The 20,890-nt window shown below is 36.7% G+C and overlaps 1 protein-coding gene across 1 annotated transcript in view; it reads left to right on the top strand.

Moving 5' to 3' along the window:
• Nucleotides 1-1,147: 1,147 nt before the first annotated feature.
• CFAP43 (cilia and flagella associated protein 43) overlaps nucleotides 1,148-20,890 on the top strand; it is a 38,425-nt gene continuing 18,682 nt past the window's right edge. Inside the window, exons 1-17 of the mRNA XM_072339967.1 lie at nucleotides 1,148-1,266; nucleotides 2,507-2,760; nucleotides 3,542-3,638; nucleotides 6,322-6,489; nucleotides 7,808-7,958; nucleotides 10,129-10,279; nucleotides 11,507-11,569; nucleotides 12,326-12,405; nucleotides 13,099-13,230; nucleotides 13,764-13,880; nucleotides 14,906-14,986; nucleotides 15,688-15,836; nucleotides 16,668-16,771; nucleotides 17,676-17,816; nucleotides 19,325-19,494; nucleotides 19,785-19,937; nucleotides 20,339-20,469. Of these exons, the coding sequence (XP_072196068.1) occupies nucleotides 1,160-1,266; nucleotides 2,507-2,760; nucleotides 3,542-3,638; nucleotides 6,322-6,489; nucleotides 7,808-7,958; nucleotides 10,129-10,279; nucleotides 11,507-11,569; nucleotides 12,326-12,405; nucleotides 13,099-13,230; nucleotides 13,764-13,880; nucleotides 14,906-14,986; nucleotides 15,688-15,836; nucleotides 16,668-16,771; nucleotides 17,676-17,816; nucleotides 19,325-19,494; nucleotides 19,785-19,937; nucleotides 20,339-20,469 (2,249 nt within the window). The 5' untranslated portion in view covers nucleotides 1,148-1,159. The remainder of the gene's footprint in view (nucleotides 1,267-2,506; nucleotides 2,761-3,541; nucleotides 3,639-6,321; nucleotides 6,490-7,807; nucleotides 7,959-10,128; nucleotides 10,280-11,506; nucleotides 11,570-12,325; nucleotides 12,406-13,098; nucleotides 13,231-13,763; nucleotides 13,881-14,905; nucleotides 14,987-15,687; nucleotides 15,837-16,667; nucleotides 16,772-17,675; nucleotides 17,817-19,324; nucleotides 19,495-19,784; nucleotides 19,938-20,338; nucleotides 20,470-20,890) is intronic.

The raw sequence follows: 20,890 nt of genomic DNA, 5'->3' as shown, positions 1-20,890 counted from the left end.
CACCTACCAGCATTGCCTGCTGGAAAAGAAGAAAGTGATTTTTTTGTTGAGTCACCGCTGTTTGGTTGTATAACCATTAAGTAACGCAACGGTGGAAGGGTGTGGTAATCTCCTGCACAAGCCTCCCATGGCTCTGGCAAACAGATGCCCTTTATCAACAAGATAATTTCTCCCACCAAAGAACCGTGTGAGGGGTCACGACCTACCATCAGTATGGCTTCAGCAATATTGTGGGTCATAAAAACGAATAAATAAATAAATAAAACAACTTGGAATTTCTAATAGTGGTTAAAGACTCGGACAGTCTGCTGAACTATAAGCCCAGAGAAAGGAAGGTAGAAATCCAAATGTTGCAAAGTCTTCCTGCTGCAATAGGCAGAGCCAGTACTGCGGGATGGCAGAAGTAACCTTCCTCATGCTACCTTGGTTCTATATGGCATAGATCTGTGGGGACAGGAGGCACGGCGCAGGGCTGTGCTGCAGCTTCAGCACTGTGTGTGTGCATGCTGCTATAGCACAGAGAAGCCATAGCAGAAGTAGGAAGCTGTAATGTTCTCTTCGGAAAGGGAAACATGAGATTTTAGTGCTAACTGCTTTAAAAATACACGGAGATTCCTACTGTGCTGCTGCACTATGGGCTGTAAACGTTCAGATAAACATTGTAACTGTCATTTCTCCTCTTTCCAGATGATGTTTGCTCCTCAGCTGCCTTCAGAGCTCCAGCATCACTATCTCAGCAACCCAAGAAGAGCTACCCAGGGTGAGGTAGGGTTCTCATAACCCAGGTACCCAGGGTGAGAAACTCAGGGCAGTCAGGATTACCCACAGGTCAGCAATAGAGATAATTGCCCAGATCAAAGGTAGCCCCTCATACAGAATTACCCTCGAGTCAGGAAGAGGAGCTGATCATACTCCAGAGAGATCTTTTAATTACATGAATAATTACGATCACAAAGATCACACCCGTACGTACGAACTGCATTCCTGTAGGTGCGCTGGCCCTTTAAATCCTCCCCACTCGTATTCTCGCGCGCGCTCTCTGGTTGGTCGGTTCCTGCAGGAGCTCGAGCCAACCAGCTGTCAGCTTTCATCTTGGTGCGATGCTCCGTCTCCGCTAATAGCAGCAGTCGTTCTTGTTCCTAGGAGACGGTGTAATCAGATGGCGGCCGCCGGTGAGGAGCGGCCTCCGGGCGGCCCGCAGCTCGGTGCCGATGCCCTGGGGAGCCGCGGCTGCTCCTCTCCCAAGGAGACCACGCTGGAAGTGAGGTGGGGGCCGGCCGGGACAGCCCACGCCTCTCGCGTTCCACAGCCGAGCCCGTTGTGTCTTCTCGCCTGGCCCCGGTCCCTCACGCGCTATTTTAGCCTTGTGTGGTTGTCGGACAGGAGTGCATGTCTAGCACAGATCAGCAGTTACTACACGTTAAGGTTGAAGGTCTGCTAATTATGGTAGTCTCATCCTAGCTATGGAATTTGATCAAACAGCTAAAATACTTATGCCAGATAAGGAAGCTTAAGCATCTCTTCCGTTACATGGAGAAAACAAAATAAAACAAACACAAAAAAAAACCTGCCTAAACATCCTAGATTGCAATGAAAAACTCATCCAAGTTTAAAACGCCGAGAGAACTGAAAAGGACAGAAACATTAAGAGCTATGGCAGGAGATGATGGTGTGCTACAGTAGGCTATATAGTAGCAACCATGGAAATTTCGGAGGTTGATGTCCCTGTGAGTTTAGTCTGTGTGGCCAGTGTAAAAGGGAGTGGAAAAACACTCACCAGCTGATATGTCTGTACTTTGTTGCCATGGCATTCAGTTCGTTAGCGAGGATAAAAAGTCAGTGTGCGCCCATTCTTTCTGCCTACAGTTGTTCTTGTATCTAGCAGAAGAGGCCAAGAGTAGAAACTGATGAGAAAATATCATCAGAGGATTTCTTGCTGGTTTTATATACCCTAAGAGTAGTCATTAAAGGATGTCCTTAACTAGAAGACCTGTGAGGTGATAGTAAAGCCTGGTACTTCAACTGTTGATCTCCTGTACTCTAATCTTAAGGCTGAATTCTGCTCGGGAAGGAGTGTAAAAATGCAGTTGCAAGGGGCAAAGACATCTTTCAGCTTAATGCTATTATCTGGAAGAGGATAAAAGATGGAGAAAAATTAGAAGGAATGGTACTGCAGCGGTGCTGTACACAGAGGATGGTGGTATGCTGGATAAATGTTGCTTGTTTCTACCAGGCCAAGATGTGACTCAGTCAGACATCTTAACTTAGAATGAAATGCAGGTTCCTGTGATAAGAGGATGCTGGTGTTGATTATATGTACTTTCTCAAAGGTAAAATCCTCTGCAGATAGTGAAGGATTTGCTGACACTAGTTTCATAAGGTGACTACGTTTCAGTAATTTACTTCAGTCCCTGTATAGCACAAGCCTGTTTTACATTTCCTTTTCACATTTTTTTGAGAAACGTGTATATTTAACTGTTTTAACACTTACTTGCTCTTTCTTAAGTTGGGCTCAGGGATTCTCAAACAAGAACTTTGGCTTTATCAACAATCAAACTGTCTGCTACCCCTGTGGCAACTACATCCTCTTCTTGGACATTGAAACAAAGAAGACAACAGCACTGCAGTGTCAGACTGGCCAGGTGGGAGCCTTTGCAGTGAACCCCAAGTATGGAGTGCTGGCCTTTTCAGATCGGAAGCTGAATCCTGTCATATATATCTACAGTTTTCCAGAGCTGAATAAACTGTCAGAGTTAAAAGGTAGTGGTCCTCATCCTTGTCACCATTTCATTAAAACAAAACTTTAAGCAGCCTGTTTCTAAAGGGTTTTTGTCTTTGTAAGGCTTGAGAAACTGTGTCAGGAAACTTTGTAATGACAAGAAGTGCAGAAAGTAATGTAAGACATTTTCTGCTGCGCTGTTTTTCACAAGACTCAAGTTAGGGAGAAATATGACAATATAAAATTGAACTGTTATAAGGAGAAAAGAAACTGAATGAATTTAATTACAGGGAAGAGCAGTCTGAATAACAAAAAGAAATCATATTGCACTAGGCTCCCAGGCGGGCTGCTGAGGTGGTCTGATATGGAGAGATCTGAGCTATGAGTTGTGGTTCTTGTGGTTCAAGTTTGGGGTCTGTGGTCTAATGTACGTTTCTGCCTGTTCCATGTTATTGCCCTCCTTAGTTAATTTGCTTATCATCTCCATGGTTCAGTTTCCTTGCTGTTTAAGTGAGGATCGTAATGCTTCCTCAACTCATATAGATGAATGAGATTAACTGCAAAGGATTTCTAGGTAGCTGGGGGAAAAAGTGTTTTACAATTCAAGGTACTAGTGAAACAAATGGAAAAATCCCCAACAGTGATATTTTCTGAATACTTTTAGAATCTATTCAAAACAATCTTGTGTAAGCAAAGGAATCACAGCAATAAAGAATGTCTTTGGAGAGATGAAGTGAATATAATAACTGACAGGAGAACTTCAACTCTTATAGTATACAGTGAAGGCTGCAGTAATTGATGTTCTTTATTTTTATATCTTAGGTCACATTCAGTTGGACTACAGCTTACTTGCATTTAGTTTCTCGGGCCCATATCTAGCCAGTTACTCTTCATTACCTGACTTTGTTCTTTCAGTATGGTAAGAGTAAAATAACTATCTAATACTATTTGCATTTAATAATATTTTTGTATTTTGTATGTGTGCTCTCTTAGTATAAATTAAAGCAACAGATTTGAGTGTTAAACTCTCTTTTTTTCCCTGATGATCATTGTTTGCAAACTTCTGCCACATTTGCTGTTTTTTCCTAATAGCAGTGTACGTGGTCAGCATGACTGTTGCTCTGCCATAGCAGTCTTCTAGCTTCTTTAAAATCTTGTATTTTTGACTATTTACGAAGTCTATAGCACCAAGAACTATCTGCTCTTCCTTGGTAGCTGAGTACCATGCTGCTTGTGAAAGAAAGCTGCCAGTTAAAAACAGAAGAATTCTAAAGCTGACTTCTACTTTTTTGTCTCATTCAGTATTTTTCTTAATTACTTGTAATTACCTAGTTCTGTCTTATAGTTGTGCTCAGTGATTACCATGCATCACTGGGTTAGATCATTATTCTTATTGTTGCCATGAAAAGAAATATGGTGTGGTTGTGATGCAGAAAATACTTGTTTTTTAATTGTTCTGTAAACAGTTGCTTCCATGGCCAGCTACCATTCAGTCTAAGCACATTTTCAAACAAATGGGGAGAGTAGAGTAGGAGGAAGTCAATTAAACACAAGTAAGAAGTACTCTGTATAATATCAATGCAATGATGACCTTTTTATTTCTTGTACAACAACTAGAGAAAAAGCAACTTCAGAATGTTAGTTAATTGACATGGCTACTATTACAGATGTCTCTTCCTCATTCCTTACAAGCAATAATGTTTGCTGTGAACTGTTCATACAGTGTACATGTGGAAAGAGCTCTGTTTATATCACAGTAGAAACCAAGAGAGTGAGTTTGCCCTGAAGAGTGTGTGTGCTAGTCACCCACAGAAATAATACGTGTGGATCAAAGTATTCATTGCATGGGTGTAAACAAAAATCCACTATCTTGAAAGACTATTCTAGATTACCCCTAAAATGGAAACACCTAGAAATGTTTTAATGCTTTAAAACAGGGCATTTTCCAGGACCAATGTCAACACTTTGGAATGAGTGCAAATTTAACTCTCAGCACCTAGTTGTCATAAGAGAATCATCCTCAGTGTCAGTCAGAAAGAATTTAATAACAAAATAGAATGGCTTTGCAATCTTCAACTTAGAATTTATAATAACTTGAACAGAGTTGAGTGAATTTACTATGTGATTGGGACCTTATATTTTGCGGTTAGATTGTGTTGTGTGTTCATCACAGATATTTGTACAGATGAAAGAGATCACAGTTTAGCATCATTAATGTGATTGCAATATGGTGATTATACAGCTCATGTATTTTAAGCATATAGTTTATAATAAGTATAAGGTACACTTTGAAAGTTAACTTAGTCTCAAAACAGGGAAAGCTTATGGAGAACTAAAAGCAGCCTTTTGTGTGTGATTTTATCTCTAGATCTTTATTCTTTTCAGTTTGAAGGAGAGGCTCCATGCCGGATTCTTTCTCAGATACATGTACTACGCTTCTTTGGATCTTAATAACATATCTGCTCTAAGAACATTGGCACTATCTGCTAAATATGAAATTAAAGCATAGTGGCATTTTGGACAGAGCTCTCCTGTTTCTGTTACAGTCAGAGTTGCAGCTTTTAGCTTTCTGTAGAGTTAATGAGTTAGTGCTGTTGCGTGAAAACTAATTTTTTTCACGTACTATCAATTTTAATGATTGTCTTTGCACTCTAATCAGTATCTAAGAGTAAATTTCCTACAGACCAAAACAAGAGGATTATACTAAATCCATTTACAGCACTGTATGCATTTTAGTTTTCTTCATCTCAGTGGTAATGACAAATACAAAAGCTATAAATGTTATTTAGATTAACAGTCAGATATGTTGCCTGAGCTAATAAACTGTTTTAATGATTTTCTTCAAATTATGTTAATCAGTTCTTGGACAGAACCTAAAAATGCAAATGGAGTTGAGAACCAATCTGGATAATGGAGGAATATGCAAATTAGGGCATGAGACTATAAAGTAGGCTACAGCAGACAAAAGGAAAGTCAGTGGAAAGAGTATTCCCAGGGTAGCATCAGCTAACGTGCAACATCCCACAAATTCTGCAGTTTTCTTCTCTGGTTAGTTAATGCAGCTGTAGCTGCTGTGCATCATTCACAATACAGTTAGGATACAGCCTAAATAATTGTTAGATAATCAAGGGCTGACTGAGTTTCCTAATTATAAAAATTGTAATACCTTCCAACTGCAAGTATTAAAATAATTACTTTACGGATTAGAAAAGCAAGACTGAGCTCTTGGGTACTGGAGAGTTTCCTGTCCATTCAGTCAGTGACACAAGTAGGAGGACAATGCATGTCTCCTGTTTCTTGCTCTTTTCACAAAAGGAAATGCTTGGTAATGTTTCTACAGCACCTTTATTCATAATTAGTTTACTATTCAATCTCTTTCTAGCAGTACTAATTTTATATGTAGCTAATTAACCACATCATTTTAATTCTCAGGAGTACCTGGCTTATTTGACAGTATTGTTGGTGATGGTTTTTTTCAGTGATGATGCATTTGTTTGCCTACCTTGCTCTTGAATGTCAATCAGAATCACATCCATATATTTATCTTGAATGTTTTTGATTTCTTTAATAAATTTGATTTTCTTTTACTCTCCCTAATGAAGGAACTGGAAAGAAAACATCCTCCTGTGCAGTGAATCTCAGCCAGGGGTAGTAGCGACCTCCATAAGTTTCAATCCTATGAACTGGCAACAGCTATGTTTTGTTACTGAGAGCTCTGTTACTATCTGGTGTATTGAAAGGAACCATGACGAGCATTGTCTTATACAAAAGTAAGTGAAACACCTTTCAAGTTAAAAGACAAATTTGGAAGTGTATTTTAATGATTAAGACTAGCAACCTATATCTGTATGCAAAGAACTTAATCCAGTTTAGTCTACCTAGCAATTATAATCAGTCATTGCTAAGCACAACCAGTATGAATCTGTCCAAACAATCAGATGAACTTATATATGATTCCATAGTACTCATAGTACTCACGTGTCCCAGTTGTGCACGCAATTGAAAATTATATTAATCAGCATTTTTGGTAGCTGTCTCTATGAAGAGCTGCCCTATTGCATTATTATAGTGCTTAGATTGCTCTCCCATTCCTGTAAGTGTTAATGTTGAGAACTGAGTGGGAATGTGTATTGCTTTTGTGGCTATGGAACTGCCAAATGTGGATCAAGTTACTTCCAAGTAAGCACAGTTAAGCAATATGTAGCTGTAATCCCAGATTTTTTAAAAAGCAGCATCTGTTTTCAGTGTGATTTCCAACTTGTGTGGCCAACTTGCAGAGGGTGTGGCTCTGTCAGTGCAGTTCACTGAGTACTGCAAATCTAGATGTATTCTAAAATCATCTTTGAGGCTGATATAAGAACAGATGGACTAATATGCATTGTTAAGATGGAAACCACAAAGCACAACACACATACTGTTGCAGTGGCACCTATTCCACAATTCATGACAGCATAATTAATCTCATTAACTATGACTATAACCAATAGGTGACAAGGCTTTAATCTGAGATCACAAAACAAATTTTTTAATACCTTTTGTCATTACAGAGAACACAAAAAAACCCCTATATTCTCATTTTTCTGTTTTTTCTATTCCATTGAGTAGAGGTCAAGCTTCCACTGAGAATTATTTATTTCACATAACACTTTTACCACATCATAAGTGAACATAATTTGTAAACTCTAGAATCCTTACTTCCTGCTCATATGCTGATTATCAGAATGTAACAAGGGAAATACTGCTATTACTTTTTCCATCGTTACTAAACTTTCAGCAAATAAACATTAAGCTTGAATCCTCATAGTTTGTGCAAGTTAGGTGTGTAACGTTGTTAATGTGACTTAAAACAGCAATAATGGATAGTTATTTGTCTAAGGAAATAGGAAAAGAAAATGAGAGTGTGGCAGTCCAGTTCTGCTAGTTAGGAGCCTCTTTTGTAGCAAAATTACTATTCCCTTATAGTGAAACAATATGTTGCTGAAGTAAAGATTGGTGTCTCTTTTTAAAAAATGTGCTTCCCAGTTTTGTATCAACATATACTATTTGTAATATTTCTCCTCAGACAGTGTCTCTTGCTTTTTTTTACAGCCCTGTGAAACTCCCTGATGCGCAGGGTTCTCTGGATCATCATGAGGATTTGTTTTTCCCATATTCTTGTGATGAAAATCCCTACCATGGCCCTGTTATGCCAGTTTCAGCCATTGCTGGACTGGTAGGAGATGAAGCAGAAACATTCGTGGTAGCTACTCATTATTTTATCTATTTATTATTCCAAGCCATTATGCTTTTAATGCATTTAGACATTAATAAATTAATAATTGTAATATCTGTTTAAACAGGTACCACCCAGTAAATAGATTTGTTGTTTCAATTATGTTTTTTAAATGCATTTTGACAGGAGATTCACAAGGCGTGATACTATTGCACAGTACAGTAAAATACAGACATTTCTGGCGTGTCCTGGTGCAGTCATATATCTGTGCATTAAAGGTCTCTGTCCCAAGAGCATTAACAGCATGTCAGCATTTAACCTTTCCTGAGCTAATGAGAGCTGTTGAAACCTTGGAAACTTATTCCCATGCTAAACTGATAGTAACCTTCAGGTATTTTTACCTTTGGGGTTTGTTCTCTTCCTGACTCTGAAAGTGTCTCAAGCTGTGAAAATACTGAAGGCTTTATTCCAAACAGCAGCTTCTGCTTTTGAAATACATCCTTGCTCCATTGATGGTACTGGATCTGCCCATTTGCTCTGTTGTATTTGATCATTTACTTGCTAGCCTCCCTAGAGATATGAAATGCTTCAAGAGTTGTCAGTTTGTTTGAAATTTACTTTTACCTGACTGTTAACTAGAAGCAACTGGCACTGTGAAAACATTTAATTTGCAAATCTGGGATTCCTGTTTAAGATTAAGAACATGATTTTCTGTTTGATGGCTTGCATCTTTTACATGGCATTCACAGAGGTTTTAAACTGTGACTGCAGATGTCCTTGGTTTCTAGGCAGGCTACAAATGTCCTCTACTGATTCTGATTACACATGAGCTACTTATATTTCAGAACACTGGGAATATGGAAAATAAAGATGAAATATGTTCATAAGCATCATTGCCTTTTTTTTCTACTTTACTGCTTTGTATAATATGTACAGCTCCTGAACTGCAAAAAAGCACTTAGTTCTTTAGCCTGTAGTGTGAGCTATGAGAGGGAAAAAGGATTGTAAGGATTAAAAGAATTTTTTTGTCCTTGTATACCTACTATTCCATTCATCAAGATCAAATACTCCTCTGTGGAATGCTGTAGATACAATTCTAAGATTTCAGCAGAATCGTGTGAAGAATTAAGACCTCCTTGTGGTTTCCATCACCATTCTCATCCCTGTTATTTCCAGCTCTGTTTTGGAATTTATCAGTCACTGATGAACTTTTATTTCCCTAGGGCTGAGCATTCTCTGCACAGTCATAATTCCAGCTTTCTGTGAGAATTTCCTGCCTAGCATTTCAAATGTAGAAGACTTGTGCCATATTTATCATCTGTTCCTTGCAAGTTCTTGTACTTGAACTTGCAGATCTATGTTGTCAGCTTTCTCACATGGAAGAAAGCGTGCTTTCAACCACACTAGGTACCACTATGGGGTCTTTGCATTCCCAGCTGCCTCCAGAAAAATCCGTATTTCTTTTCACTGGCTTCAGTGTAATTATCTTCTAAATATGTAAATCTTTGGGAAGGAAGAGCAGTTTGATCTAATTCTACAGGTTTTTGACCAAGATTTCCCTTTCTTTCAATATAGGTGGTATATATTTTGGTATTTATTTACTGTCCAAACACCCTAGGTAGACAGGTATTTTTTGGTTGTGAAATGTTAAGAAAGTTATGAACAAAAGATATTTTGGAATGATTTTTCAGAAATATGAACTTGTTCTTTTTGTTGTGGTATATTTGTAGTAGTGTGCTCCTAAGCAGTGTGTGACAGCCATATAAGAAAAGCAAGTCTACTGCATGCACACTTGTTTGTGGCTTTGTTAGGGGTCCGTGCTCTGGAACAGGATATTGAGGCTAAGTGTGTACCAGAGTGTAACCACAGTGGGGCAGCAGAATGAAAGGAATTGAAACATTCCGAATATTTCGTCCATTATACTGTTTTAGTTGTGTTTTGGTATTTTTTACAGTTATGAGCTGAGTTTTCTGAATTTACTTTGCAATGACCAGCCCACTTGAATCCATTTCATCCCCAGTAACAATGTTATTCCATTGTTTTATTATAATTCCTTTTGTGTTTCTCATGTTTCTAGGCTGGATAGAAGGATGACTGAATAAAATGAAGTCAGACTGCAATAATTTCTTGGCCTTGAAATGTACCTAACTATACAAATATTTGTTGTTAATTAAACTTGTTTATTTTTGTGCTGAAGCCTAGAACTGATATTAAGCCTTCACTGCATCCTACTGCCCACTGCTGGACTGCAACCTCTGACATTTACCTGGGCTGTAAGGAAGGTTATATTTTGGCAATTAATACTATGAGATACAGTGCTTCAATTATTCAACGAAAACCTCTGCCTGGTAAGAAATAACTGTTGTGTGTTTTAACCATGCAGGGAGGAAGACAGATAGAACTGTGAAGAGTTTTTTTTTTTTGCTTTATTCAGTTGTGTAACCTACAGAAGTTGTAAAGCTGTATTGTAGAGCCGTGTGAAAACCATTATTCTTTTATTAATAAAGTAAACATTTCAGAATTTCTGTTGGACTTCTAAGTCTTTAGCACCTTTTGAGTCGCAGTCATTTTTCTCAGCCAAAAATATAATATATTTTTAAATCTCTAGATACATTAAAACCATTTGATAGAATGAATGGTAATTCCAATAACCTATACCTTATTAACGGCTTTATCAGATGAACTTTATACTACTAATATAGCAACTATACACAGTCCTTTTACAGCTAGTTAAGTACAATAATTTATTTGGTTTTGCATGGCGTATCTTTGGTTCAGTCCATTTGGTATGTTAGATAATGTTAGAGCACGTCTTTGAAGACTCATGCTTAGCATGATGTTGATTAATAACACAACTGAATTTGATGCAGAGTTTGTTAATATAATTCTTTAAGGTCAGTAGGTACATACACAAATTTCTAATGAAAAGAAGGTTGTAAATACAGCTAGGCTATTGTAGAATGCACGAACCACAGAGAGGGAGCTGAAGATGCCTCTGGCTTAAAACAAAGCAATTTACTTTTAAATTATTCTAGAATGCTTGGCATGTCTCGGATTGATTGCAACTTGCAAAGGTAATTTGTCTCCCTAATGCGTATTCCCATTTTTTTTTTTCATGGGGACCTTTGACATGCTGGTGAGTGAACTTTCCTGGCAACAGCAGCCCATTCCATGCTTTTTTTTCTAGGAACCCAGAAGTCTCATCCCAACTCCCTGCCATATGCTGTCTATTTGCACTCATACAGAGGGCTTCCAAAATGGAGAACAGTTAGGTGTGACCATTATAAGTTCTGGCAATGGCACCCTATACTCTCTTGTCCTTTGCAGGGATGGGGATGTCAGTCCTACTGTGCACATGTAGTTCAGTGGTTCAGTCAGATAGTAAAAGAAATAGTAGAATGTGCTTCTTCTCAGACTAAAAGTGGGCAAAATGGTGTTGCACACCTACACACTGAACTTTTTTCTTTTATCAGCACAGACTTAGAGTTAGTAGACAGGCTTTTTGTTCAGTAAACTGGAATGCAATATTGACATATAAACAAGGTTAGTGATATAAATTGTTTTCTTTTGTGCAGAACACATGCTTAAAGTATCAGACATGTTGGACTACATTCGCAGAGAAGTACAGAGAAAGAAAGGTATTTCTATACTCCTTTTAAACTTGTAGATTTTTAGGCAGCGCCAGTAATGGCTGGGGGTAATAGTATGTGAGTGTAGTTGGAACATTCTGCATAGATTAGCTCAGATCACTCTGGCCTCTATAGAGTGCTCGCAATCATTTTTATGTGTATCTGATGAATAACTAATTGGCTTTCTGCTAACAGCCAAATAAATAGCCTCAGGAAAAACAGTGGTAGTGAAATAATTTCTGTTCATTCTAATTCAGATTGGAATAAGTGGAGTTACAGTAATTTCCCTATTGCTTAATTTTAGTAACTGTAAGAACTTGTAATTTAGTTGAGTTAGGATTTAGGGGGTTGTTTCAAGCACTTTAAGTTCCATAGTACAAAAAAAATATTTATGTTGTAGAGGAAGTTCAGCACAAGGCCAAAAAGATTAGTGCAGAGTTTGAATGCCTGATATAGTAGGACGGGCAGAAAGAACTATGTTCATCATGAAGAAAAAGGGGGATTTTGCTATTGTTTCAGCTACACATTGAAAGGTAGCAGAAAATATGGAACCAGATAGGTAAAGGATATAGTTGATGCCAGCAAAATTTCTGGGTAGATAATAAGGAAAAGAATAATCAAGCTGAAGGTGGTCAGATATTTGGACAGGTTGCCCAAAGAAATCATACAATTTCTTAATAATATTCAGACATCAGCTGGGTATTACTCTGAACAATATGATCTAGCCTTGAAGTTGTGTATTTTGTGTTGCTCTTCTGCTTACAGGTATCAAACCGAAGGCTCTGCAAAGAACAGTTGTGTTTACCATGGCATTTTGTAATGAGGGACTGTACACAGCTGGAATAGTAAGGCATCCTTCATGGTCTTTACTTATTAGTATGATGTCAAAATCGAAGAATATTTATTTTGAGTACATTTGCAGAGTTTTCTTCGAAGACAAGCAAGAAAAAAAAATGGGGGGTTGCAGAGCTGTAACAATTCTCCCTGGCACAATGTGTTCCTTTTTAAGGCTTGAGACAAGAAATCAGGAGGGGGAAGGGTAGGAAGAGATTCTACTTTTGTAGTCCAAAAAGTGACAAAAGAGGATAACCTTTTTTCTAACAAAGAACAGCATTCTAGAGGAACAGAAAAGAAATAGGGACAGAAATCAGGAAAGTAGAGAAAAATGACTGGGAGAATTGTCTGTTTATTTTGTGCAAAATCTACTTAACCTTTTAGCCCAAACTCACAATGCCATTGTTCGTTACTGCTTAGGAGTAAGACTGTTCTTATAGTGTCTCAAAAAAAAACCCCAGCAATATGAAATCTTAAGTATTAACTGATCAGTCCATTCTTATCAGATGTGAGCGGTTACTAAGACTTGTATTAAGGATCACCTCTGTGGATTTGTTACTAAAAGTAAGAATCCTCTGAATAGAGACATACTGAAGGCAAACCAGATGATATACAGTTAAAAACGTTACTTTAGAGGTTTTTAGTAGTTCTTGCTGTGAAGTTTGCCACTTAGAACTAATGTGGATTTATACTTTTCTGCACAGGAGGGTATTTTATACGTGTATCATATCAGTGATCTCCAGTATGAGATGAAAATCTGCGCTGACATCTCAGAACCCATATCCACACTTGCATTCTCTCCTGATTACACAATACTTCTGATTGTTACTGATCAGGTATAGTATTTGAGATAACTGCAGAATGTATGAGATGTTCCTGTGATGCTATACATATGTGTTGGTACTGCTAATGTGATTGTGTGAATCTGTGAAACTTCCATAATGCTATCCCACAAGTAAAATAATTTATACCAGCAGTAAACTGGGTCCATGCAGTGTTTCTAACAAAAGACTGGGAGGATTTTAATGAAGCGTAGAACAACTGTCTTCTACAGACAGTGGATTATAAAGTACAGTTGATTCTTGTAGTAAGACAGAATAAGGTGTTTTGAATCATTTTATTAAAGAAATTTTGAAAAGAAAAATATCTAGAGAATGTGACTAGCAAGATTACTACCAGCAAGTATAGGTTAATGCAGTCTGTAAAATTCAGCTGGATTCTACTGGGCACTTTGGAACTAAATTTAGAAACAAATAAAAACCTCTAAAGAATTAAGCTCAGGAAAATGGGTATTTCTGCTGAAGTGTTTGAAAGCTGCTAATGAAATGTTTCATAGCCCTGTGATGGATTAGTACTTTTTATTTGTCAGGGGACAATCTATGCTTACAAACCTGCCCACACTGAAGGAGCTGTCAAACTCTCGAATGCATTCAGCAGTTATTTGCTGGCTGCTGATTTTCTTACTCCAGGGGACAAGTACTGTGTGGTAAGAAAAGGCTTTTTTTTTTTTTTTTTTTTTAATCTAACAGTGAGGGTTTTTAGGAAACTAATACATTGCTAAGGCATAAAACCAACAGCCTTATGGAGACTGAGACTGTCTTGATTTTTGCTTCAGTGGTATAAATACCTATTAAAAGAAGTAGAGGGGGTCCACTCAGGTATGTCCTATAAAAAAGTTGGAACTTTCCTTTTGGGTGGATACAGATTGCTATAATATCATACTGTTTCTGCTGTTGATTTGTGTGACTCACAGTTTGTCTTGCATGTAGTTGCAGAAAGTGAATTCAATTTAGACAAAAGATTTTGGAACAAGGAGTTTCCTACTGATCCTTTCAGCCCTCAATTTGGAAACAGATAGTGTTGCATGTCCTGGGTTCAGAGACAAGGAAGACCTTACTAATTGATCTGTCCATTCTGAAATTCTTGCTTTCATGCTGTCTTTGACTGACATATATTTTTGTCAGTAAGTCTAATTTGTCCCCAGGCCATGAATTTTTCATGTAGGCAGTGTAGGAACATTGGAGATTTCAGTTTGTTGAATCTATTTGTTTGCTAGTACAGGAATGATACATTTTATTTGCCTGAGGATAAGTAAAGTGAGGATTGATTGGCCTCTAGCAATACTTTACTGTGAAATTATAAAATTGTCTGTATACAATCAGATCAAGCACAGTTACATTATGCATCATTTTTTTTTTTTTCACATAAGAAAGTGAAGACCTCTCCTTTGGGACTTTCCTATGCAAAGCAAATTCCAAGTGTTTTTCTTACTGCTGGCTGAATGTTGGGAGTGCTGATATAGATCCATTTTGCCCTGCATTGTCTTGTTCAGCTTAAAGATCTTTCAGCAGCTGTACTTACAGTAAAAGCCAGATAATTCCAATCAAAACTGGGAACCCTATCTGCTACACTGAGACAGTAACTAGGTGTATATCCTATAGAAAATCACCAGCTACTTTCAGATAATGTGGTTATTCCACCCTCCTCTGATTATGTTTTTGTCTCTTCAAGTCTGTAACGATTTCAGGTGAAATACAAGTTTGGCTTCTGGAAAATGGGACTTGCCTCAGCATGCTGAAACTTGATATTGAGGTACACACACAAACTAGAGGCTTTTGTTGTAAGAAATGCTTAAAATTTTCATTTTAATGTTTTTGTTTTATAGCAAAATATCACTCAAAACCAAATCAACCAATTTTGAGAAAAGCTAAATAGAATCTGTCAATAACAAATGAGAGATTTTAGAAAGATTATATTTCAGAACCAGACACAAATTTAATTTGGGCAGAAAGCAGAGAAGGCATTTCAGTCTGACGTCTCAGTGTTCTGTCTGTAAGAATTCATTTGTAAATAATTTTTATGGTATTACTTTACTAAATTTGTATTTTTAATGTGTGTCAGAATTGACAGGAAATGTTTCAAGTGTATAAAAACTAAATGTCTTGACTGATCTAACTAACAAGTTTTAGGAAATGAGTTGATTTCAAACTGTTAATGTTTTGTCCTGACTTAGGATGCATTCAAGTACTGAAAAAATCCAATAGATTATTTATTTATTTATTGTTTAATAGCTAATAGCTAATAGATACTTTTTATAAGTACGGAAAAGTGCTTATGATGTCTATTAAGATCCTGCTTTATGATAAAAATGAAGAGTTAAAAGTAAACCACATTGATTTTGTTCTCCGAATTGTAGAGACTTATAAATATTAAAATAAGTTGCTTACTAACTTATGGCATAATGTCATACAATATGATACGGAGCTCTTACGTATCTTTTATTTCTCAATTAGGCAACCGCTATGGCTTGCTGTCCCTCTTCAAACAGTGTTGCTGTAGGAACAGAAAGGGGTCAAATCTATTTTATTGACATTACCAAAGCTGAAGCTCCACGGGTTGTTCACAGGATTTGTCTTTCCAAATTTCCAGTACTGTCTTTGCAGTAAGTATGCAGTAACAGGGGCAGGAATAGTATCAAACTGTTGCTTGAATAATGCAGTTAGTTGAACAAAAATTGTGAAGGTTTTATTCTAAAAATGTCAAAGTATTCTAACAGTTTCAATATTTGTTTCAGCAATGCTTCTTTTTCTATTTTTTCCCCTGAATTACTTACAAGAGTACTAGGACCAGGATTTAGATGATAAAAATATAATAAGATTGTATTTTTAGGAAAAGTTAACTAAATATGTTGATGCATGAGTTCCTTTCTGTCAGATCACTATGTGGAGTAATTATATGCAATATCATTTGTCTGGATGTAGAGGGTGATTTCTCAATGAATAAAAATTCAAGGTCTTGTGAAGTGAACTGTAAGCTTTTGAGTATTCTCTTCTTACACGTCAGTTCCTTTTGATGGAATCTCTTTTCATGTTTACCTAATGTAAAACACGAGAAATAGATACAGAAAGCAACTTTCTAAAAGTGAAATCAACGTAAATGCATGTTTAATCAAAATAATATGAAAATGTGTCCAGTGGCTTTATTTGAAATCATTGAACTTCAAAGCAAGTTGTTTAAATACTGCCTTGGAGTATTCTTAGCTTTAGATCAAACACCTGCTCAATTAGAAAGTGCACTCATAGCACTGGGATTTGTATCAGACTCTGACTCAGTAAACCTGGAAGCTGAAATTTCAGTTGCATTTCTGCCCTCAAGGAAGTCAGCAGCTGTGAGGATGGACTTGTGAACTAAATTTTACCCCTTTACTTACTCTACTGAACTGGTTTTTGTATTTTCAAAACTGGATTTATACTCGGATTTTTGTTTTCCTTAGTTATGATCAGAGTGGCCAGTTCCTCATCATTAGAGCTATGGAAGGATATATCTTTATTCTAGATGCTCGGCCTTCAAAATTATTCCAGGTTCTTGGATATGTAGGTAATACATGTAACAACATTAATTACATCATGTTTTCACAATTTGTTGTGTTTTAATTATACTTGAATGTCAGATTAAGCCACCCTCCTTCATTCTGCTTATATTTTGATAGTACTAAACATAAAAATATTTTTTCCTATCCATTTCTAGAACTAATTATATGATTGCATCCTGGTCAATCTCTTAAGATCTCTATGGCTGATGATGTGAGAAGCTGCACTAATTATCAGTAGATCATGACATCTGAGTGCAATCTCCTGTTACAAATGCTCACTACTGACCTCTTTAACGTGGGGGTTGTTGGTCTTGTCAGGTTTGGTGGTTGAAAATGAAGAGTTAAAAATGATGGAATTTTAACTCGCGACAAAAAATAGCTCTGAAATTTGTAAATCTATTTATGCAGTCTCTCAATTCCAGAAACATACTTACGACTCACATCTGTGCATACAGATTGTCATCTTAATTTAAGGATAAAGGGCATTATTTTACGAATTTAGTAGGTTTGACTTCCAGGATATTACTTGGAAAGTTTGTATGTTAAGCTCTATTTAGAATTACGTCTCCTTAGATAATCTGAACGTGCCATATAATGTTCTTATGTTCTGGATGATTTCTTAGAACCAGACATTTTGTTGCTTTATCTGGTGGCTATCAGCAAATTGCCACAAACTTGCTGAAATTCAGCCTAGATGTAAACTGAGATTTAAATGTTCAGTGTAACCACAGCACTTAAGTGCTCATCAACACTTCTGAAATCAAGCTGTGGCTTGTCTGACATTTTAATGCAAATTCACAACAGTTTAGTTGTGTGAGCTACGTTCTGAGAAGTGATCTCCATTTTGTTTCATGTAATATATTAGTAAAAATAATGTTACCATTCTGTAGTAATTTGATGGTGTTTCAGTGTTGGCAGGTGAAGTGCTGAGTCTTTCAGTAGTTTCTGACTTCAGGAACAACTCAATTGAAGTGGTGGTGCTTCTTAGTGTAGCAGAGATCCAACAAACAAGGCTGGAAGTTTTTTGCCTGCCATCAGCACTCAGGGAAGGTATGAATTGAAATGTATAATGCTTCTAAGACTAGAATGTATTATTGCCATTTGTTACACAAAATACTAGCAATTTTAATCTCTTCCTTCATCTGATCTGTACATTCTTCTGCACCACCATTTCTCCTATGGATGCCTAGGGACTTGAAGTCAGTTGAATTGTTTCAGCAGGAATACTGTGATATTTTGAGCAAAATGCAAGGAAGGATGCGCAGTGATGAAAAGGAAAGAAATAAAGAGAATTAAGAATAGTGCAATTCAGTTCATCTGCTGAAAATCCAGGCCGGTGTGTCTGCAGTGTGCAATGTGCATATTGAAATATTAAAGTTAGAATATCTATTTTTAATATAGGGAATAAAGTGAAGGGACTCTGTTAGGGTTTCACTGAATTGGGTATCCCACACTAAATTTTCAAATGGTTATGCTTGATTTTATATGTGTAATTCTCAACTTTATAATGACTCAGTAATTTTCCTGTACACATCTATAGGATTGTAACACTTCTAAATGAGTCTTATTTTTAAATGCAAACAGACACAAAATGGACTCAACTGCTGTAAGTGATCATAGAATTTGTAATTATGTTTGATATTCTAAGAATGCATTGATTCAGGGCATTTTCTGGAGTTGGATGGAAAACTGAATCAGTAGTCATGGATGGACTTAAATGAATTGACCTTATTTGAGTTAATGTTGCACCTGGTGTCCTCATCACACAGCTAGTGCAGGACAGCGCAGTGATTGTTCCATTTTTGTCTCCTCCATCCTTGAATTTCCAAGCCAGCAATATGAACTGAGGTTTCATTGATGTCCCTGTCACATTAAAAATAAATAAATAGTGTATATCCATTATTTACATCATTCTACTTTTATGTCATTTTACACTGGATGCAACTGGTAACTATCAAAGCCTTTTGTGGAGAAAAATGAACTTTTATGAAAAAATGAACAGATTTTCTAGTTATTTACAAGTAATTTTGAGAAGGCCTTACAATTTACAATCTTTCTTAGAAGTAATTCTCAGTGATGTTAGTGTTTTCTCTAAATACACAACATTAGACTGGTTTTTAGCCTAGTCATACTCAATAACATTGGAGTATGATTTTTAAAGTTCCCGAGAATCTACATTTCTTGCATCAGTCTTAATGTCAAATGTCTCTTGAAAGCTCAGATTAAATAACCAAAAATAATAAAGTGCCATTTTGAAAGCAATGATGTGAGCCTCTGTGCAAACTAATCTGCGCTGCTTATGTAATACCTAAGAAACTGGTTAAATCAGACAGATTTTTGTATCACTGTGGCTGAACTTTAATAGTACTTATTCAGAACTAATAGAACTCTCTTGGTACATCATTGCAGTGTGCTTTATTTGCACAGTTAGTGTTTGAAGCCACAAATCTGAACACACAATCTGTTTGGAAACAGTTCATGGTTACTCTGTGCTGAGACTGGTTTGCATTAGTGGTGGTGATGTCTCTTCCTCTTTATTTCTTTTATCAATCTTTTAGGTATTGATAAGTATGTTAATGATCAAGGAATACTAAATTCTAGTGCCATTAAAAAGGAGCAATATGATCTACAGTACCCTTTGAGTTCAGCAGTCAGACTGAAGGATAACATTGTATATGGCTACTGTACCTGTGCACCTTTCATCTGTAGATACAATCTCTCTAAACAGGTAAATCCCCCTAAAACTGTCTTAATTTGAGCCATGATCAAGTACGAGCTAAGAAAAGTCATATATGGAGTGAATATATGGCTGGATATTAGCTTAAAAATTTCCTCTCTACACTTAAAGCATCTACTCCATCCTTAAATGTCAGTTTTCAGTATACTACTCAGAAGCCTGGCGTAACAAATATTTTTGTTTTATGAAAGAAAGAAGCACACAAAGCTATTGTTATTCTCCTCAAAATTGCATAGATATTTCAATTATTCCAACTGCTGCTAACATTGTTTGGTTGACAGAGCATTTTGGAAGATCAACCAGTATATTTATCAGAAAAGATGATTCCTAGCAATCAGTTTGGATCAGGATTCATCTGTTTGTCACCTAACAGCCGAATGCTGGCATCAGCAGCAAAGGATGGTGTTTTGCTCATCTATGATACTTCTACTATGGTAGGTGGGCACCTGGGCACAGGCTTAGTTTGGTTTTCACCTGAAAGACTTGTGGGAGCTACTTTATTTCACAGTAAACTCTTATTCACTTATATATAAAGGTGATTCAGAAAAATTATTGTGGAACACCAATTGACACAGCAATTGTTTTTATAGTGAATGTGAATATGATCACGTATGTTACTTATTTTCTTCTCTAGTAAGTTTTTGGGTTTAAACATGAGTTTACTGACTTTCTTTGTCTCCTATGAAATCCTTATTATGAACTCATAAACCCTAGTATTTTATGTACTTCATATTGACACTTCAGATATACTTTTATCTAAAAATAAAGAGTATAATTTACAGACATAATCCATTAGAAAGTTATATTTGCTGAACTGTTTCTGTGGCTTTTCTAGGAAATACTTGCTCAAAACTATTGTCACTCATATGAAGGAGGGGGAATCAGATCCATGGTATTTTCACTAGATGGCAAACTCATCCTGGTTAATGGTGAAAATGATGGTGCCCTGGTGTGTCTGAAATGGAAGTACGTATAAAGTGGCAGAATAATATTAATGGTGTGAATTCTGGGATCTGAGCAGTCTAATTTTTGCATCTACTTGAGATTCTAGGCTTCCTTTTGGTTAGTCTCAAAATAAGGAGAAGAATTGGATTGAGTTGCTGGGTACAAAATTTACTCCTTTCAAATGTAGGGGTGGTCTCCTCAACTCATGACATTGTGGAGAATGTCTTGTAATTTGAGTGTGATGGCAGTACAAGATACAAGTATCCTCTGTTAAATACGTGTATTACAGATAGTGGGCTTCTTGTCACTTCCAAATGAGCCATCTGAAAATTTCTAACTCTGTAGAAACTTCATTTAGTTATAGAAAACTGACAACATTGAATGATAAGTAAAAATGCTGTATAGGCATGTTTAAGAAAACTTAATAGACATGTTACAGAAA

Source organism: Excalfactoria chinensis, chromosome 6 (assembly GCF_039878825.1).
Source record: "Excalfactoria chinensis isolate bCotChi1 chromosome 6, bCotChi1.hap2, whole genome shotgun sequence".
Taxonomy (NCBI): domain Eukaryota; kingdom Metazoa; phylum Chordata; class Aves; order Galliformes; family Phasianidae; genus Excalfactoria; species Excalfactoria chinensis.
This window is presented reverse-complemented; position numbering and strand designations above follow the sequence as displayed.